This window comes from Natrix helvetica (assembly GCF_964273705.1).
Source record: "Natrix helvetica genome assembly, chromosome: 2".
NCBI lineage: Eukaryota > Metazoa > Chordata > Lepidosauria > Squamata > Natricidae > Natrix > Natrix helvetica.
In genome coordinates this window covers 106,732,359-106,752,654 of record NC_138552.1, presented here as the reverse complement: position 1 = coordinate 106,752,654, position 20,296 = coordinate 106,732,359, and the positions used below count along the sequence as shown (strand labels likewise).

At 43.3% G+C, this 20,296-nt stretch overlaps 1 protein-coding gene across 4 annotated transcripts in view; it reads right to left on the bottom strand.

The window, feature by feature from the left end:
• Positions 1–228: 228 nt before the first annotated feature.
• Positions 229–20,296, bottom strand: part of LOC309387526 (cystatin-F-like) — a 29,096-nt gene continuing 9,028 nt past the window's right edge. For 2 of the 4 annotated variants that reach the window (XM_081944042.1, XM_081944041.1), the window contains exons 2-5: positions 13,582–13,770; positions 10,169–10,341; positions 1,997–2,116; positions 229–475 (exon numbers count right to left, since the gene is read on the bottom strand). In XM_081944042.1, the coding sequence (XP_081800168.1) occupies positions 398–475; positions 1,997–2,116; positions 10,169–10,341; positions 13,582–13,651 (441 nt within the window). In that variant the 5' untranslated portion in view covers positions 13,652–13,770 and the 3' untranslated portion in view covers positions 229–397. Of the gene's footprint in view, positions 476–519; positions 1,857–1,996; positions 2,117–10,168; positions 10,342–13,581; positions 13,771–20,296 lie in introns of those variants that run through there. The other 2 variants (XM_081944040.1, XM_081944043.1) reach the window with 2 other exon arrangements.

The following is a 20,296-nucleotide window of genomic DNA, read 5'->3' as shown; positions in this document are numbered from 1 at the left end:
TTATCCCTGTCATATGTGCATTTGCCCTATATGCCTGTAACTGTTCTACCACAACTGATCTACTGTTTCCATATTGTCTCAGAGGTGTCTACAGCCGTGATGGTGAATCTATGGCACGCATGCCACAGGTGGCACAGGGAGCCCTCTCAGCGGGCACGTGAGCTGTCACCCAGCTCAGCTCCACCACGCATGCGTGCACGCTTCCCGCCGTCCAGCTCTTTTTCGGGTCTCTGCCGCACATGCGGGAGATGCATATGCATGCTTTCTTTTCCATTAGAAAATAAACAAAGAAAGACTCTATAACTATTGGCAATCCAGTGTCTTTATGGACAATTTGTGGTGTATCAGTTGACAAAAAAGTAAACATGCAATATCTACACAGCTTATTAGAGACCAATTAGTGGCAGAACATGACTGGGATCTGGACTTTCTGCTGCCAAGGGATGAGCCAGACTTCGAAATTGCATTTGAATTTCTGAAGGGGAAAAAACAAAAACAAATAAAGGCATTAAATCAGGCAAAAGAAAAAAGCCAGAAAATTGCCTTGACTGCTTTATAATTCTATCATCAGCTGTTTAAAAAGTTATACAAGAAGATGTTGCATTTTTGCAGTCAGCCTGGCAGTGAATGTGATAATAAGTGACTTACTGCAATGTCATCTTATGAAACAACGGCTTTCAAAGGAATTTTTCCACCTAATTTAGTCCAAGAATCATTGGGAGGTAGCTTATGCATTTAATAATAAACATTGTACAGTAAATAAATATTAGTAATGTACATTCCTTCTAATATATTTTAGAAGGATATCCTCTGCAGAAACAATTTGCTCCATCTTCCTTTTCCATATATGAACACAGTTCAATTCCTTCCACTGCAGTGACAGGATACTGCAATCAAAAGTAGTTCCAGAACTGAAGAGGTCTCAGCAAAAAAAACTATGAAGTTCTTTTCAAACAGGTAGTCCTTGCTTACTGGTCATTTGTTCAGCAATATTTGTAGTCAATATTGCTGTACTAGGAAACGTATGACCAATCCTCAAAATTGCATCTATCGCAACCTCCACACAGTCATGCGATCATAATCTGGGTATTTGGCAACCAGTCCACATTTCAGACACTTGCAGCATCCTCTCGTTGTGTGATCGTGATCTGTGACCTTCGCTGCTGGCTTCCTATGAGCAAAGTCAATGGGAAAACTGGCAGGAAGTCATAAGACATGATCACGTGATTTCATGGCATAACAATTGCACACACCTGCCATAAATGACATGATTTTTATGACATCTCATAGTGATGGAGTTGCTACACCCAATTAACCATTGTTAAGCAAGGACCGGTATTGTGCGTTTCTTTGATGTTCATTTACTTAACACCTGCTCCTCAAGGTTTGTTGTTTTATTTATTATTTTTAATTATTTCCCCCCCTCCCCAATTTTTCACTTAGCATCTTTTCACTGTGGGAAATTCAAAGCTGTTCCATGAAATAAATTATTTGCTTCATTTGGAGAATTTGGGGCAATTGCTGAGGTCACTCAGGAAACTTGTCCTGGAAGCAACACAGTTCCCTGAAACTTGGACAATGCAGATATAAGAAAGTGAAGGAGAGAATTTCTCATGTTTGCTTACACTCTTCTAACAGCACGAAAAAGAGGCTTCAAGGCCATTCAAATTAACAATGTAGCAGGAGATTGAGCAACACTGTTGTTTCTGCTAAATGACAAGAACTAAAATTATTAGTTGACGCTGAAAAAGGATTGCGTATTCAAAATATTAGGGTGAATCCCATGCAAAATGAATTGTAGAGAAATAGCTGTTCAGTTGTTGCTACTAGTTGCCCTCTGCAAAATTCTGGACGAGCTGTAGCAGGCAAGAAGGAGGCACAGAAAATTATTGCTCTTTGCTGCCATCTAATGGTTGTCCGGATTTTCACAGTCCAAATCTGGTATTCCTACCCACCCCCGATTTCTTAGAACAGCGCAAAGAAGTTGAACATATACTTTTTGCAGCATCTTGTTCTTCTGGAAATCACATCTGTCCAAGTTGGGATGTAATATTCTTTTCCTGCATACAGTCCGGCAGATATCGACATCCAGTCTGTATTTCACTCCTTTCACAATCTAAAAAATAATATCAGTTTTCAGATTATTAAAGAGCACTGAGAATAGGCAAAGTGGCCAAAGAGAGGTCAAAAAGATTGGGGGGAAATGGTGAGGAAACTGGAGGCAATTGAGAACACATACTACTGTTCACAAGTTGATCTGCAAATATTTTGTGTAATTATTTTTTTAAAAAAATAATTTCAAAGGATAGAGGCTATAATATCAGAAAACAAATTCTTGTCTATGCTAGATCTATTTCCTTGTTTCCAAAAACAATAATCTAGCCAGGAATTGGAAAACACTGGAACAAGTTTCTAGTTTCACATCAACCCAAAGTAACACAATAAAAAAGTATAACTACCATCTGGGTTTATCTGGCCATCAACACAGCTGTGACAGCTGCTGGACCAAATCATAAACAATAGCTTAGCTTATTTCTTTCAGAAAGCAAGAATACAACCAATGCCTGAACCAAGTATAGCTTGAAGGAGACCTTCCATCTTGCCAGGTATGCAAGGAGAGTTTTGCAGCAGTGAATGCCAGCCTTCTTTTTCTTTGTTGTTCTCTTCTTCCCCGTGGACTTTAAGACCTTAGGAGGAGCACTGAACCATGGGTGGGGCTCAAACTACAAAAGGAATAGGCAGGCTGATGGCATCTGAGCATGGGGGGGGGGGGGAATCTGCTGGAAGAGATACATGAGTGGGTGAGAGCAAAAGAAGATGCAGGTGAGAGGATGCAGCATCTGCTAGGAGAAAGAGCAGTGCAGTTGGTGGTAAAGAAGAAGCTGGGATGGATTCCAGCACACCAACATGGGAAGAAAGGGGAAGCAGAACTGTTGTAAGATACCTTTCTTACCCCCATCAACTCCAACTGTAAGACTGTGCAAAACCAATGTTTCAGCTGCACTCAGAATAACAGCTAGTAGTAACAGACCCAACACACTTCCACGTGGTTAAATAATTTGTTACAGCCCAGGCAACAAATGAAAAAAAACATTTATAGGACTGTCTGTGTTGGTTTGTTGTGGTGGTTGAAATTTTCCGATTTTCCAGGGCACTGCTCTGGAGAGTCCAAAGAAGGGTTAAACACAGCCAATCTGCCCAGAACTGAATTGAAAACTTTAAGCCATGCCTCTGGTGCTGACTATCCTCAGATTTTTTCAATTCAGCTAGGCCAGTGGACGCGCTAAAATTTTTCTCCAGTTCTAAGATTGATTCCTTGGACTCTCCAGAGGAAGAATACCTTTTAAAACGGTGTAATTAAGGATTATTTAGAGCAGGCTGGTGAGTTTTAAATTAAGTTTGTTTTTTTCCCCTTTTTAATTGGTTTTTTTCTCACTCTTTCGGCTCTCCTGGAGTCTGGGGCTTTGCTCTGGCTCCTGGAAGCCGCAGGCAGCTGTTGGGGGAAGCGCGTGGGTCAGAGTGCCGACGCCAGCGCTGTTGGGGCACCCCTACTGGGGGCCGATTCCCGCTGGAAGCCCTCCGTTGCAATTTGTGCTTCTAGCAAGTCAAATTGTGGCGTGGGCTTCCAGGGCAGCCATTTTGGCTTCTTCCCTCTTCAAATTTGGCGCGCAAAGCAGCAGTGAGTTCCGGCCGCCATTTTGGATTGCGCAACCTTCTGTTTCTACTTTTAAAAGTTTTTTGCCGCAGCTGCCTGGTGCCTGGCTCTTTGCAGGAGCCACGTGGAGTCAGACTTGGCCGATGTGACCGGCGACCTGGGCCCCAATCCAAGCAAGGGATAGCGGCGTGGGATCGTGGCCTGCTGGGTCGCTTCCCTTACTCTCCTGCAGGCGCTGGGAGCGAATTCTGCTCGCGCCTAAAGATTCCAAGCTACTTCAGGCCTTGCAGTTTCTCTGTCTCCTCAGGAGCATCGTGCTGCGGTGGGCTTTCTGGAGGTGGTGAGTGGTGGTTTTTTCCCATCCCCCTACTGTCCCAACCAGTGATTGTTACCATGGCAGATCAGGCCCCTGAGAGTTCTGAGGGTGTCTCTTCCAGAGCCCCTGTAAGACAGGCCGGGAAAGCTGCCAGGGAGGCCATTAGAGGGAGTAAGCCTTACTCCAGGCATGGCCCCAAGCAGGGCTCAGGCCTAGACAAAGATGCATTAAGGCGACAGAAGGCCTTAGAAAAACAGTTTTCCAAAGACCAACAGCAGGCCCAATCTTCCCTTTCGGTGTCTCCTGGGGAGCCCTCCAGGGAAATTCCTCCAGCCCAGGGAGGCCCCATTTCTGATAGTGAAGAGGAAGGGGATTCCCTGGCCATGGCAACTTCTCCAGGCCATTCCATGGCTGATCAGGCTGATCTCTTTGCCTGTCCCTCTGATATGGAGGAGGGACCAGCTCCAATGGGGCCCTTAGCCCCTCAACAGCCGATCTCCGGGCCCACTCAAGGGGTTCGCCCCATTGAGGACCAAGGGCCTAATTTATCCACTGAAATGCAGGAAATAATTAACAGGGCCATTTCCCAGGGCATTGAGGCAGGCATGCGAAAAGGTGGCAAGCGCACTCGCAAGACCCACCATTTGCAACCCCAGGAGGATTCCAGAGAGATGGCTCCTAGCCTTCCACCCCCGTCCCTGCATTCTTCAGTGGCCTCCGATGAGTCAGACTGGGAGGAGGAAGAGGATTTTCTTCCTAGGCAGGAAGCTGAATTCTCTGGGGATGAGGCAAGCCCCGCCAAAAAGCCGGCCTTTTCAGGCTTATTTAATTTGGATAACTTCAAAACCATTTTAGATAAGGCTAAGATCTCAACTCGCATGGGGTCCACCCCCCCCCAGCTCAAGAGGTTGTAGACCCTGATGATCTATCTGGGGATCTCTTTGAGGAACCCATTTCGGTCCAGGAAATAGTTCCTGTGCCCAAGATGTTCCTCAATTTAGTTCAAAGACAGTGGGCGCAGCCAGCTACCATGGCTACCCCCAGCAGCCATGACAAGAAGCTATACACGGTGGATGCCAGCCTGGAGGAGCTGCTCAAGCTCCCTCCTATCGATCCCCCTGTAGCGGCTCTTACCTCCTCTTCTGTGCTCCCTCCTGACCTGTTGGAGGGGCTCAAGGCTGAGGACAAGAGAACCGAAACTGCTTGTCACAAGACCCATCAGGCAGCTGCATGGGCTATTAAGTCCTCCGCTTCGGCCTCCTTTTTCTCCAGGGCTGCTCTCCTGTGGCTGAGGCAGTTGTTGAGGAGGATACCTGCCAAGGACGTTAAAGTCAATAAGATCATGGCAGCCACAGAGTACACTGCTGATGCCACTCTGAATGCTGCTAAGTTTGCCTCGCGTGCCCTGGCGTCTAATGTTACTTCCAGACGCCTCCTGTGGCTTAGGCACTGGAATGTGGATATGCGCTCCAAATGGAAGCTTGTTACTGCCCCCTTTAAAGGGGACAAGCTGTTTGGTGAGGTCCTTGATCCAGTCCTTGTGGAAAACAAGGACAAAAAGAAAGTGATGCCATCAGTCACCAAGAGGCCTGATCGTAAAGGTCCTGGCTCTTACAGGAGGCAGGCCTTTCGGAGCAATGAGCCCTCCACCAGTTCCGCCCCCTATCATCGGGCGTATCCCCAGCAGGGTGAGCGGTCCCAGGACCGTCAGTCCTTTCGAGACAGAGGTCGCCAGCAGCCCTTCCCCAAGCGGCCATTTCGGGGCGGCTCCGGCTCCCGACCCTTTAGGAGGTATAAATGACCATCACAGGTCAGCTCCCATAGGAGGGCGGCTGCAGTTGTTTCACGCCAAATGGGAGCAGACCACGTCGGACCAGTGGGTTCTTCAAACGGTCCGCATGGGTCTCACTCTAGAATTCTGGTCCCCCCCTCCCCGCCACTTCATCCGGTGTCCAGTTCCCTCAGGGTTAGTCAAAAGATCCCTCATGGAACAGGAGATAAGGCACCTCAAGGAGATCAGGGCCATAGAGCCTGTCCCAGCAGGCCAGGAAGGAAGAGGGTTTTACTCCATCCTGTTTCTGGTCCCCAAAAACTCAGGAGGGTGGAGGGGGATATTAGATCTAAAGAGGTTCAATCACCACGTGACATATCGCAGGTTCAAGATGCAATCCCTCCGGTCCATCTTGGGGTGCATCAGAACAGGCGATATACTAACGTCCATAGACCTCAAAGAGGCCTACCTCCACGTCCCTATCCGCAAAGCCCACCGCAAGTTCCTGAGGTTCTCTTACGCGGGCCTCCATTACCAGTACCGGGCCTTGCCATTCGGCCTGTCATCGGCGCCCAGGACATTCACAAAGGTTCTCGCAGCTGTGGCGGCTTTTCTACGGTCACGTCCGGTCAGACTCCACTGTTACCTGGACAATGTTCTCATTCTGTCATCATCGCATCAACAAGCTGTCAGCGACCTAGAACACAACATGCAGGCGCTCTGGGACCACGGGTTCACCATCAATCTGGAAAAAGTCATCTCGTTCCCACGACCAGACTGAAGCATCTAGGGGCCGTCATCGACACCACTTCGTGCACGGTATCCCTGTCCCCGGAAAGGGTGTCCAGTCTTCGGGAGATGGTCGTTCAGGTGCAGCGGTCACGACTAGTCAAGGTGGTTCAGCTCTCACAGCTCCTCGGCAAGATGATCTCGTGCCTGTCAATCGTGCCTTGGGCGAGACTTCACTCCCGTCCCCTTCAGTGGCTCCTGCTTCCATATCAAAGAACAAACGAAAGCAGCTCAACAAGACTGATTCCAGTTCCAGCAGAGGTACGTCGCTCTCTAAAGTGGTGGTTGTCTCCGGCCCTGTTAAAGGGGTCACCATTCAAGGAGCCAGTCAGGCTCACCATCACAACGGATGCCAGCCTGTTCAGTTGGGGGGCCCACTGCCACAACCAGCTCACACAGGGCAGGTGGTCCCCTTCCGAAGCCGCTCACAGCATCAACTGGCTGGAGCTGAGGGCAGTCAGGCTTGCGCTCAAGCGCTTCCAGAGCACCGTTCAGGGCCACCACGTCCGCATCATGACAGACAATGTCGCCACCAAGGCACACATCAATCGACAGGGGGGAACGCGCTCCAGATCCCTGATGAAGGAGGCGGAGCTCTTGGGTCGATGGGCGGAGAGGTATCTTCTTTCTCTTCAGGCGGAGCACATCTCGGGCACGAGCAACACCCAGGCGGACTGGCTGAGCAGATCCACAGTCGACCACTCGGAGTGGCGTCTACATCCGCTGCTGTTCCAGCAACTGTCCCAGAGGTTCGGCCTCCCGCTGGTGGACCTGTTCGCCACCGCGGCAAACGTGCATCTTCCGCGGTTCTTCACAAGGTTCCACGACCCAAGGGCGGAAGGAGTCAACGGGCTGCACGGCCCGTGGCCGAAAGGTCTGCTTTACGCTTTTCCCCCGCTACCTCTTCTTCCCAGAGTCATCAGGAAGATCCTAGCAGAGGAGGCGGAGGTGCTGCTGGTAGCACCGTACTGGCCCAGGAGAACCTGGTTTGCAGACTTGGTGAGTCTTTCGATCACACCACCGTGGCGGATTCCTCCACAGGACATCTCTCTCAGCCAGGGGGTCCTTCAACATCCAGAGCCCCAGTGGCTGCAGCTGGCCGTCTGGCACTTGAGAGGGATCTCCTAAGCAGAGGCAAGTTGTCAGACAAAGTGATTGGCACCATCCAAGCGTCACGACGGCAGTCCACGACGCGCATCTACGACGCCACTTGGAAATCCTTCGCCAGTTGGTGCACTGCTCATGGTACGTCTGCGCCCCTTGCTTCGGTTCCTGTCATCCTGGACTTCCTGCAGGAAGGTTTGGACAAGGGCCTGGCACCTAACACCCTGAGGCGCCAGGCGGCAGCCCTGTCAACCATCCTCTCAGTTGAGGGCTACGCATCTCTTGGCCGGAATCCGACCATCCGCAGTTTTCTCAGGGGAGCGACCAACCTGAGACCCCCAGTGGTCCACAGATACCCATCTTGGGATCTCAATGTAATGTTGCGGTCCCTCATCGGGCCCCCGTTTGAGCCACTTAAGACGGCCAGTCTCAGACACCTCACATTCAAGACGGTTTATGGCTAATATGGCAGGCGTGCCATAGGTTCGTCATCACGGGTCTATACAGAAAATCATTTATAGGATAAATCAGTTTATAGCATAAATCAGATACGAATTATACAGAGGATATTAAAAAAGAACGAGGGACCCAATTAAGTGTGGAAAATTATCAATCCACTGTGTCAACTCAACTACAAATACTGCACGATGCAAATAACTGAACTGTATCTTTGGAATATAAATTTGACACCAACTTCTATTATGATGATAGTTTGAATATAACCCTCTCAGTGCAACTGAAACAAGAGTGCCAAGTAAATTCACAACTTTTAAGAGGTCAAGTTTGGGATTTTTTCTTCATGGATAGAAATAAGGTTGAGAATTTCTTGAAGAAAAGAGATTTGCTAATCACTCCTGAGAAGAAAAAGATTTCATTCTGTGAAGATAAGCTGAAGGGAGTGACTTAAATTTAATGACATAATTAGTTAGGATGGATTTTTACAAGTTTAATATATGTTTTGAAACAAAGCTTTAAGTTAGTTTTGTATATATACAATGAGTTTGTAAATGTGTATCTTCTGTCTTTTTATGTAATGTTGAATATTTCACAAAGTTTATAAAATACTATTGATTAAATTTGAAAATAAGAGAAGAAAAAGATTTACTCCATCAGGATAAAATCAAGGAAGAGATTTGAATTCAATGAGCTAACTGGAGTTAATTGGATTTATATTGGTGTGATATAATATAATTGAATGAAAGTTCTAACGTAGTTTTGTGTGTTGCATTCTGAGTTTAAAATGGTTTCTTTTCTCCCTTTATATACAATCCTTGAATATTTTTTAAAGTTAGTAAAACATCAAAAGTAAAAAAAGTGTTTTCTTCCTTTAGAGTTAAAAAATAATAATATAGAGGATTCTCTTAATATGAAATATGCTGAAGATTAATGAATTAACAGAAGCATATATTATTCCCCACAGCAAAGAGAAGTAGAGATGGTCAAATTGATTATTTTATCCAAAGAAGAAAATATATCTAACCTTGTTTCTATTTTGAAATTGCTTCCAGATTTTGTGCTTGCAATGAAAAAAAAATGAAACTTTGATTTTGTTTTTAATGATTAGATAGGTTTATTGTTATAGAAATGGCTTGTACATACTGTTGTATAAAAATAAAAAGTTGTGGTTGTAATGTTGTTACCTTCTACTGTGCTAAAGAAGTTGGTGCCTTTTCCTTTCCTTTTCCATCTTTACACCATCTCTTTCCCTCCCTCTCCCCCTAGATTTCTATTACGGTACTTTTTAAAATTTTTGTTTGTGTTTTATATTTTGATAAACCAATCAAAAAGTTTCATTGGAGGAAATGAAAAAAAAAAAGACTGTCCATGGAGATTCTCAATCATCCAGATCATGCTTGTCCCAAAGGTGCTTTCCAGTAGGGAACTGGACTTTCTTGGGGTTTTCCTTGAAAATGTTCCGCTTCTCATCCAAGAACTTCAGTTCATGAAATAAAGGAGCTGTTATATGAGAAGTGAAATGTTTTCAAGGAAAACGTTTTCACTTCAATGTTTTTCCTTGAAAATGTTCCACTTCTCATCCAAGAACTTCAGTTCATGAAATAAAGCTATTGTATGAGAAGTGAAACGTTTTCAAGGAAAAAATAATAATAAAAAGTCCAGTTATCTTTTGAAAAGCATTTTTGGGACATACTGTATTTATAGGGCTCTTTATGACTTAGATTCATAATATACATAGGAATAGGTATATATTAAAGTATTAGATTATTATTAGATTAGGCATTAGATTCATAGCACTGATGAGCATATAGCATAGCATGGAATATGTTTGGTGATCAGGCTAAATTCAAAAGTTAAGAAAAAGTCCTAAGCTCCTTATGCCTTTTTTGCATATTAAAAGCCTCCTCGAGAGAAGAGAACACAAAAGCCTCCTTATCAGTGACCTGTACCATTTCTCAAGGGAAAAAAAAATAACCCTCTCACTAGGACAGGAACAAAAAAGCAAGTTATATTTTGCATTTTTAATCAGCAAAAGAATTAACTGCATTTATTGCTATAAGAATCAAGCAGTACTTACCTGCACTGTGGCTTTATTTATGTGAGATTCTTTGAACAAAAATATATCATTTGAACTGTTGTTGTATTTATAAACCCCAAGCCTAGCAGCTCTTTGAACTTTGGGGTCATTTGTCTTTACAGGGAAAGGAGATCCAGGTTGAATCAATGAATTAGGGAACTGCCCAGAGGCACCTGTGCAAGAATAACAATGGACAAATGGACAATTATCTTAAACTGTCAGCCTGGGAAGAAATATTTTATCAGATGATTTATTTCTTTTGATAGAATATATGTTTTTATGCAATGCACACACATATGACTACCTATAGTGCCCATTGTATCCTCTCAAAGCACAAAGAGAGGTCAGGTAGTGCTCGAATTACAACCACAACTGAGCCCAAAATGTCTGTTGCTAAGCGAAATATATGTTACGTGAATTTTGCCATATTTTATGACATTTTTTTTTACTACAATTGTTAAGTGAATCACTGCAGTTGTAGTTAGCGACATGGTTGTTAAGTGAATCTGGCTTCCCCGTTGACTTTGCTTGTTAGAAGATCTCAAATGGTGATCACATGACCCCAGGACACTGCAATCAACCTAATTACGAACCAGCTGTCAAACATCTGAATGTTGATCACATAACCATGGGAATGTTGCAATGGTTGTGTGAAAAACGGTCATAAGACATTTTTTTCAGTGCTGCTGTAACCTTCAACCATCAGGAAACAAACTGTTCTAAATTGAGGACTATCTGTACACTTCCATAAATCCTAAATCTTACGGATGAATTACAATTGGCACACCCTCATTGTAAATTCCAAGTAACGTATAGCAAGCCAAGGACTGAAACATAGCTACAAATGCAATAAGCTATTTAATATTTTTTTTCATTTAATGTGCAAGGAGTCACCTATCTGCCCTCGAGGAGTCCAGAAACAAAATATTCTCCTATCTCATTGTGCTTTGAAAAGATCTATCTAACCCTTCTCTAGTTTGTCTTAAAAAGTCATTGATTTTCCTTTCCTGCAGGCTGAATGGCATCTGTTGCTGTTATGTGTCTTTACAGGGAAAGGAGATCCAGGTTGAATCAATGAAATAGGGAACTGCCTTTTTTGTAGGGTCACCTGTGCAAGAATAACAATTTACAAATGGACAATTATTTTAAACTCTCAAGCCTGGGAAGAAATATTTTATCAGATGATTTCTTTCTTTTCACTAGGCTAAGGATTTAGGCTAGATGTCTCCAAGTTTACTTCCCACCCTTGGATTGAATGGGCAATGGCAAAATTTTAAGAAGGATTATGGGAAGAAAATACAAGGAAATTTAGAAACAAATTCTGGGTCAATGTTTCAGTTATACCTCTGCCTTATACTTTGTGGGGGTGTTTGCAGAACTCAATAGTAACCTCTGGTTTACAGAATGAAAGCACTTGTCTGATTTTCAACAACTCTCAACCATAAACCTATCACCTTCGCTTAGTTAAAATAGCACATTGAACTAAAATGTAGTGGATATTTTGTGGTTAAGTTTGCCTGTGAGTCCAGCCAGTATTAGACCATAAGTAAGGTGACCAACCGTCCTCCTTTAGGGAGGACAGTCCTTCTTTTGTAAGTTCTGTCCTCCCTCGAAAAGTGTCCTCCTACATGTCCTCCTTTTCGATATTTGAAGACTAATCTGTTGCGCGTTATGTGACGTATTTGTATTTGACATGACAATTCGTCAAGACTCGGTATAGTGCGGTATAAGACGCGATTATGAGACGCATGCGCTCCGCACGGGAGACCTTGAGAGAGAGCACCGCGTGCAAGTGGCTTTGTTTACTTCTTACCGAAACACAACACGGCACATACGCACGCAGTAGACTCACGGCACGTCGGCAATTGAATGACTCACGGTAATTATTTCTTTCTCAGTGAATATTCAATTATACAGAGGTAAGTACAATTCACGTTTTATTAAACAGTTTTTAATGGTGTTTTTTTTACTTCATCACAAGTATATTGAACAGATATTGAATCTTGTGTTGAATTTTTATCTAAAGAAATGCTAGACATTAAAATAGATGACAATTGTCTCTTTGAAGAAATTAGAAGACTGAATGTATATTTAAATTCTGAAAAATTAATACAATGGGAAAATCAACATGTTGAAATTGATAAAAGATGGGTGGCTATTTTCAGCCATTTCAAAAATGAACATATTCCATGTGAACCTTTATTTATACTTGTTCAATTTACCTTGTGCTGCCCTGGAACTAATGCAGCAGTTGAAAGAGTTTTTTTCAATTGCCAATGATTTTTCGACAAGTGATAAATTGAGATTGAATGTTGATACTCTAGCTGCAGCACTTGCCGTAAAATTCAATATGAAGGATATTTCTTGTTCAGATATTTCCAATATATTGTTAGAAGATGATACATTGACAAAAATATTAATTCAATGGAAAAGTACTCATTTAAATAATAATTAACAGGCATGTAAGCATAATTACAATATAAAATGTTGCAAATGTTTTTATTATGCATATATCATATTTTAGTGTATTATTGTTGCAATGAATATTTCTTTTATTTACGATATATTTTTTCCAATTTATTTGTCCTCCTTTTCATTGTAAAAAAGTTGGTCACCTTAGCATTTTGGACAATAGAATGTGTTTTGTCCTCCTTTTCATTGTAAAAAAGTTGGTCACCTTACCATAAGCAAGCCACTTATCTGCCTGTTTTGCTTGTTGTTACCAGTAAAACATACAGTACTTGCAACTAGTAAAAAAAAAATAGTGGGTGGCTCACTCAAGTATCAATTTGCATCAGCATGTACTGTGTTTCCTCTTCCACTGAAAAACGTCACTTATACTCATATATTAAATATTCCTTCTTAACATTTAAAGCAACACTCTAGTGCTACACTCTATTTCTAATGTAGCTTCATTAAATTGTACTTTAAAAAAACACTACAATGGAGGGAGCAAGTTAGCAATTTATCAAGCCCCAGATCATTTTTAAGCTTCCTGCCTCTGCTTTTTCTGTGTATTCTCATTTGATGGTTTATTTAATTGGTTTTGTTGGTGATCGTACAAAATGAGCCATAAAAAAACAAAATGCTGCGCTTTTTCATGGTAGAACTATATATCATGATAATAATATAAAAATAATGACAGCGCAGCAATATAAGCAATGAGACCCTTCTGGCATAAGAGACTCTAATGTCACAAATGTATTCATAAAGTTGTCATACTTTTTAAAAATAAAATTGTTGAAAAAACAATCCACCGTTTGAAGGACATTTCGCAATGGCCAGGCTTTGGAAATTCAACTGCTTGCTATCATAAGCTAACAATCCACCCAATATTAAACAGCATTAGGAAGATCAACATTCCCTCTCTTATGCAACCTATTCAGAATACTTAAGCTACATTCTGATCTTACCAGTTGAAGACTTGGGCACACCATAGAGAAGCAGAAAGCAAAGAATAATTATCCTCCATCCAAAGAACATTGTTGTCTTGCTTTACCATAAACAGAATTGGAGCAAAGTGGCAACTTTGTATCTTCACCCAAAACAGGAAATGGAGATTTTCACTGCTTGTTCAGAAATTCTCATTGGTCAGGAACAGCCTGTGTTTTTTTAAAAAAAGATATAACTTCTATTAGCTTCTCTTTTTTTTTTCATAAGAAACAAAGAAGAGGGAGTCAAACTATTCTCCAAGGCACCTGAGGGTAGAACAAGAAGCAATGGGTGGAAACTAATCAAGGAGAGAAGCAACTTAGAACTGAGGAGAAATTTCCTGACAGTTAGAACAATTAATCAGTGGAACAGTTTGCCTCCAGAAGTTGTGAATGCCCCAACACTGGAAGTCTTTAAAAAGATGTTGGATAGCCATCTGTCTGAAACGGTACAGGATTTCCTGCCTAGGCAGGGGGTTGGACTAGAAGACCTCCAAGGTCCCTTCCAACTCTACTATTGTATTGTATTATAACTCTGATTAACAGTTTTACTGGGTAGTTTTAGAAAAGAGTAAAACAAATGCACACAGTGGAATAATTTGCCTCCAAAAACGGTGATCTATTTGTGTTGTATATTATGAGCTGGCAGATAATTATCCCACTTGGGAAGTAAAAAAAAAAATCTTTTGTGGAAGTCATTAGGACTGCAGTGGCAATTTCCGTGTGATTTCCTAACTTCTGCATAATTGCCTTTGCAAAATCCATACTTTTTTTCAGAACAGAGAAGGAACTGGTAGACAATTGTAACACACAGTTACAAAATTTGGTTTGTTGGTTTGAATTATACCCCTGCCTTTCCTATAGGAGCTGAAAGTGACATTCATTTCCCCCCAGAATATAATCTTATGAAATAGGTTGAGATGAAAGACAATGAATTCACCTATTCTCCGACTGGTAGAAAATTATCCCGCTGGCCTTGATGTTTCCAGATTTCTGCCAGTCAGCTGACATCTTTCCAAGGAAGTGAGGGAGTGTAACAGATTTGTATATACTTTGAGGCTGGTTTTGGAACTACTCATTAGCAAAGAAATGGTGAACTCTTGAAGTAAAGGAGGAGGAGGAGGAGGCCCTTATAAGGTCGTCCTCGACTTACAACAGTTCCTTTGGTTCAATAAGTTACAATGGCACTGAAAAAAATGACACCGTTTTTCACCCCTACGACCTTTGTAGCATCCTCATTATTATGTGATCAAAATTCAGACTCATATTTATGACCGTTACTGTGTCCCAAAGTTATGTGATCATCTTTTGCAACCATTTGACAAGCAAAATGTTTGGGGAAGCCAAATTCACTTAACAATCATGTTACTAAGTTATCACCTGTGATAATTCACTTAAGAACTGTGGCAAGAAAGGTTGTAAAATGGGGCAAAGCTCATTTAACAAATGTCTCACTTAAGAACAGAAATTTTGGATTCAATTGTGATAAGTCGAGGGCCACCTGTACCCTTTGAATGATCAGCAAATTTATTATGGCATAAACCTCTATACTGCAGTTTACTGAAAGAGTGAAGTATTTTGCTGACTTTATAAAGGTACAAATGGGAAATGATAATATAAATATTTAACTAACAATTCATTTACTTTTAAATAGGTTTCAAATTGGCCCCTCTATTCATTTTACATATATTTAAAGTTTAATTTTGTTAATTTTGGCATATGAGCCCTGGTGAATGCAGTGGTTAGAATGCAGTGGTTAGAATGCAGTACTGCAGGCTACTTCGGCTGACTGCCAGATGCCTGCAATTTGGCAATTCGAATCTCATGAGGCTCAAGGTTCTTGCATCCATCCTTCCTGGTTTGATAAAATGAGGACCCAGATTGCTGGCGACAATATGCTGATACTGTAAACCGCTCAGAGAGGGCTATAAAGCACTGTGAAGCAGTATATAAGTCTAAGCACTATTGCTATTGCTATTCATCACCATCATCTAATGCAGGGGTGGCGAACAAGTTCGACAAAAAGAGCCAAAATTTTAAACTGTGAGAGTCAGAGAGCCACACCACGCAGTGACCTGCCAAAACAGACCCGGAAGCAATGTTCCCTCTAATTTTTTTTCGATGTGAGCAGAAAAGTATAGTGTTTGAGCGGCACATTTTCATGCCTGAGCACCCGGATTTTTTTCACAGATGTCACCTAAGACAACAACGAAATCAGTATTATTTGAAACTCAAAGTTATGTTTCTTCAAGGTACCCGCTTAATTCAAAGTGTTATATAATATCAGTATCACTTAACAACGCTCCTGCTTAGCAACCAAAATGTTGGCTCAGAAACTCTGGCATTTGAAGCACGCAACTCTTAAAGCTGTCAAGTTACAAGACCCTTGCACCCCTAACCCCTTAGGGAAAAAAAACCCCAGGGGTCTTCAAACCTGACAGCTTTAACACTTGTGGACTTCAACTCCCAGAATTCCTCCTCCAGTCATGTGGCAGCGACGTCATCTGCGTGGATCTGCTCCATCTTTGCTTTCTTCATTGTGGGCAGGGCTTCTGCTGAAGATGCCGACGAGTACGAGTTGCCACCAGAATAACTGCTGCTACCTCCTCCTCCTCCTCCTCCTCCAACAGAATCACCAGATTTGCTCCTGAGCTCAGCGCTGGGTTACCTCTGCCCCCTCCCCCTCCTCCGTGCTTTTGACGAGCCATGAGGCTTTTTTTCCCCTGCTCCCCCCCCCCCCGCCTTCCTACTGGCTCCTCAAAAGCACGGTGGAGGAGGAGGAGGGGGCAGGGGTAACCCAGCGCTGACTGAGCTCAGCTGCTCCGAGCGGAGGGGAGACGCCGTTGCCACGCGCGGAGATGCCGGCTGGAGCTTTGGCGGCTTCATCTCAGCCGCAGCGCCGGGCGGCAAATCCGGCAGTGCTGCCTGTTAGAGGAGGATGAGGAGGAGGTGGCAGCAGTTCTTCCGGTGGCGGTGGGGGCTTTGGGGCTTCACAACTAGCCTCAGTCGCCCCGTGCTCCTCAAAGCAAGTCTGGGGAAGTCCTTTGCAGGCGGCCCGTTCTAGCTGCCTGCAAAGGACCTCCCCAGCTTCCGAAAGGAGCGCGCGATCCGAGCCACAGTATACTAAATAATGACAAGAGGCAAAGAGCCTCATTTATTTTGGCTGGGAGCCGCATGCGGCTCGCGAGCCGCGTGTTCGCCACCCCTGATCTAATGGCATGATTTATTATTTCTCCCCTCTTGAACCATGCAAAGATAACCGCCCAATGCACTGATCTATATAAAACTTAGTTTCCAGTAAAGATGACTATTTTTTCCAAGCTTGCAAACATCCTAAGCTTTTTCCATGATGAGAAAATGAGGTCATAGATAGCATTTTTCAAAGGAGCAGGAAAATAAAATTTCCAAGAAGGATAAATTCCCAAAGGAGAGTTAAAGAAAATTAGGATGAGGCATTCATGAGGCTCTTCCTCACCGCTGTGAGGCTTTTCCTCACCACCATAACTCTGCACTGGTAGTCCCTATCTTGCTACAGGCAAGAGGTCACCAACAGTGGTTCTTCATATAGGATATGATGAAGAAAAGGATTGGAGGTCACTCCAGCTTTGTGTTCCCTCCCCCTTTCATTAAATACAGCTTTCCCAACCAATAGGAAAACATTCCTCTATCACCTTAGCATGAGATGGAGAGGAGGCAAGTGTTGAAGGATGGAGAGTTCAACATGTTTAGCTATCTATTAAAATTCACTCCAGGATTTTTGTAAGTATTTTGCCTGTGTGAGTTAAAAAATAGCCTCACTAACAACTGGGAGATGCTCTGTAGAGGCTGTTTGATGAGGCAGAAGGGGGTTGTCCTATTGTTCAATGCAACCTTCCCACTAAACCTGTAAGCTGCCATTTCAAAGTGCATTAAACCCAATGTTAAAAATAGGCTAAAAGTACACTAAATATATGGGACACTTTGTGGAACAGTATCTCCCTCTTGTTGTATCCCCAGGACCTCTCAGTTCTTAGGTTGCTGACCCTTCTTCCAAAGCCAGCTCACTGAACTGGAGATTGGTTCAGAGAATTAGTGGAATAGGGAAACTGAGTTTGAAAAATCATTCAAATGAGAATGGGAGGGACCAGAATCCAGAGGAGATAACAGGCTGAAGCTGGCCTTACGTGGCCAATAGGGCGTTGAGCCAATTAAACTCTCCCTATCAGTCACCTGATTCTGCCACTGAGAGAAATGTTGATGAATTGTACAATGTACTGTCATTACTGCAAAAATGTGTCAGGGTAAGAGCAGTGGTGGGATTCAACCAGTGTAACAACCGGTTCGCTGAGTGCGTGCTTTGCGCACATCTGCTTGCTTCTCTCACACATGCGCCTAACACACGCTCTGCGTGCGCAGAGTTCATTTCAAAACAACTCTAAAACTTACCTTCTACTGCAGCCCCGATGAGTAAAACAGCTGAGGTGCAGCAATCCGTTCTGCCGCGCCTATTGGCTGGGCTTCAAACAAAGGAAATACAGGAGAGACTAGCACAGGGTGGGCGGGTGGGCCCACCTGATCATTGGAGCAAACTGTTTCGCTCCCAGCTAATCATTAGAGTTACTGGTACGCTCCCAGCTGATCGTTGGAGTTACTGGTTCGCCCGAACCGGTCCGAACCAGTAGAATCCCACCCCTGGGTAAGAGGTAAATCACTAACATTGGAACAAGTAAGGATAATTTATGGCTGCCTCAGGAATGAGCTGGGAATCAAAAGAAGGCAACATTCTGAAGACTTGCTGGAAGAAAGAGATTGCCAGGGTATGTTTGTGCTACAGAGGCTCATAAACTGATTTTATTTTTAATGGCTTTCTTTATTTTCTGAAAGGAGGAAAGGAGGACAAACTCACACTTCCAGCTTGGCCTATTGCCAGTACTGTCCATTCACCACTTTCCGAGTAAAGGCATAGGCAATGTTCTCCTCCCATTCCCAGCTCCTTGCAAACACACTCCATGCCCATATTGTCTGTCTTTGATTCAAAATGAATGCTCTTCAACTGTCTTAAGCATTCAACAGCTTATTCTAGCATAACAGCAGCTCCAGCCCCAATGAAGTTATAGAAGTATTGAAAAAAGTGATCTACGGCCATTTTTCACTACTGTTGCAGCATGCGCACTGTCACATGATCAAAATTTGGACGCTTGCTAACAGGCATATATTTATGATGGTTGTAGTGTCCTGAGGTCCTGCGATCACCTTTTGACACCTTCCGACAAGCAAAGTCAATGGGGAAGCCAGATGCACTTAATAAACCGTATTACTAACTTAACCAACTGCAGTGATTCACTTACCAACTGCAACAAGAATGGCTATAAAAGGGAACTGTCTTGCTTCGCAACAGAAATTTTGAGCTTAGCGGCAGGGCTGAAATTCAGCAGGTTCTGGAGAACCGGCAAATGCCACCTTTAGATGCCCCAAGAGTGGGGAGGGAATGGAGATTTTGCAGTATCCTTCCCATGCCACGCCCACCAAGCCACGCCCACAGAACTGGTAGTAAAACAAAATTGAATTTCACCACTGGCTTAGTGGTGGTTATAAGTCAAGGACTATCTGTATTACTGTATCAAAATATCCATTATGGAAATGTTTACAACTGTCAACTCTGACAGGTTCTAATACACAATGAAACAGTGCAAGGTGGATTACCCTTTTCTTCCGAATTTTTCCTGGTGAAAATGTATTTCACCCCAACTATAATCTTTTTCAGCTAATAACATCTCACTGTAAAAGAATAAAGCTGAATATCCTAGACCTAGTTTCAATGGTCATTTCGAAGTCCATAAAAGCAATACGGACAAGCATAATCCAACAGAGGGCAGTATTGTCCCGTCCAAACGGTTGCATCCTTCCTGAAGAACATTAATAGCAATAGCACACTTAGACTTATATATTGCTTCATAGTGCTTTTACAGCCCTCTCTAAGGGGTTTACAGAGTCAGCAAATTGCCCCCAACAATCTGGGTCCTCATTTTACTGACCTCGGAAGGATGGAAGACTCTGAATCAACCTTAAGCTTGGGAGACTCGAACCACCAAACTGCAGGCAGCCGGCAGCAAGCAGAAGTAGCCTGCAGTACTACATTCTAACCACTACACCACTACAATGGTTTCATCTATCACATAAGTTCACATTTTCCCATCCTGGTAGCTCTTGGGAATGCTGGTTTAGTAAGTACAGGGCTGTGCAATGCTTGGGATTCAAAGGAGAAAAGGTACTTTGGAATATGTGGGGGCATTGATGTAGCAATAGCAGTAGCACTTAGACGTATATACCACTTCACAGTGCTTTACAGCCCTTTCTAAACAGTTTACAGTCAGCCTATCACCCCCAACAATCTGAGTCCTCATTTTACCAACTTTGAAAGGATGGAAGGCTCAGTCAACTGGTCAGGATTGACCAGGGAATCAAACTCCAGGCAATGTGAGCAGAGTTAGCTTGCAATACTGCATTCTAACCCCTGGGCCACCACAGCTCTTACCATATGTAGCCTTTCTTAGCAATCTTCTTAAAGCAGCACTTCCTTTTCCTTTGTGGCTGCAGGTTGAAAAGGACTGACAGGTGTGACAAGAGCACCCCCAGGCACCCTTTTCTGAATGGTAGTCCTGGTAATTCTTACACCACACCATGTCACTTGCTAAATCATCTGTGCATAGCCACGGGT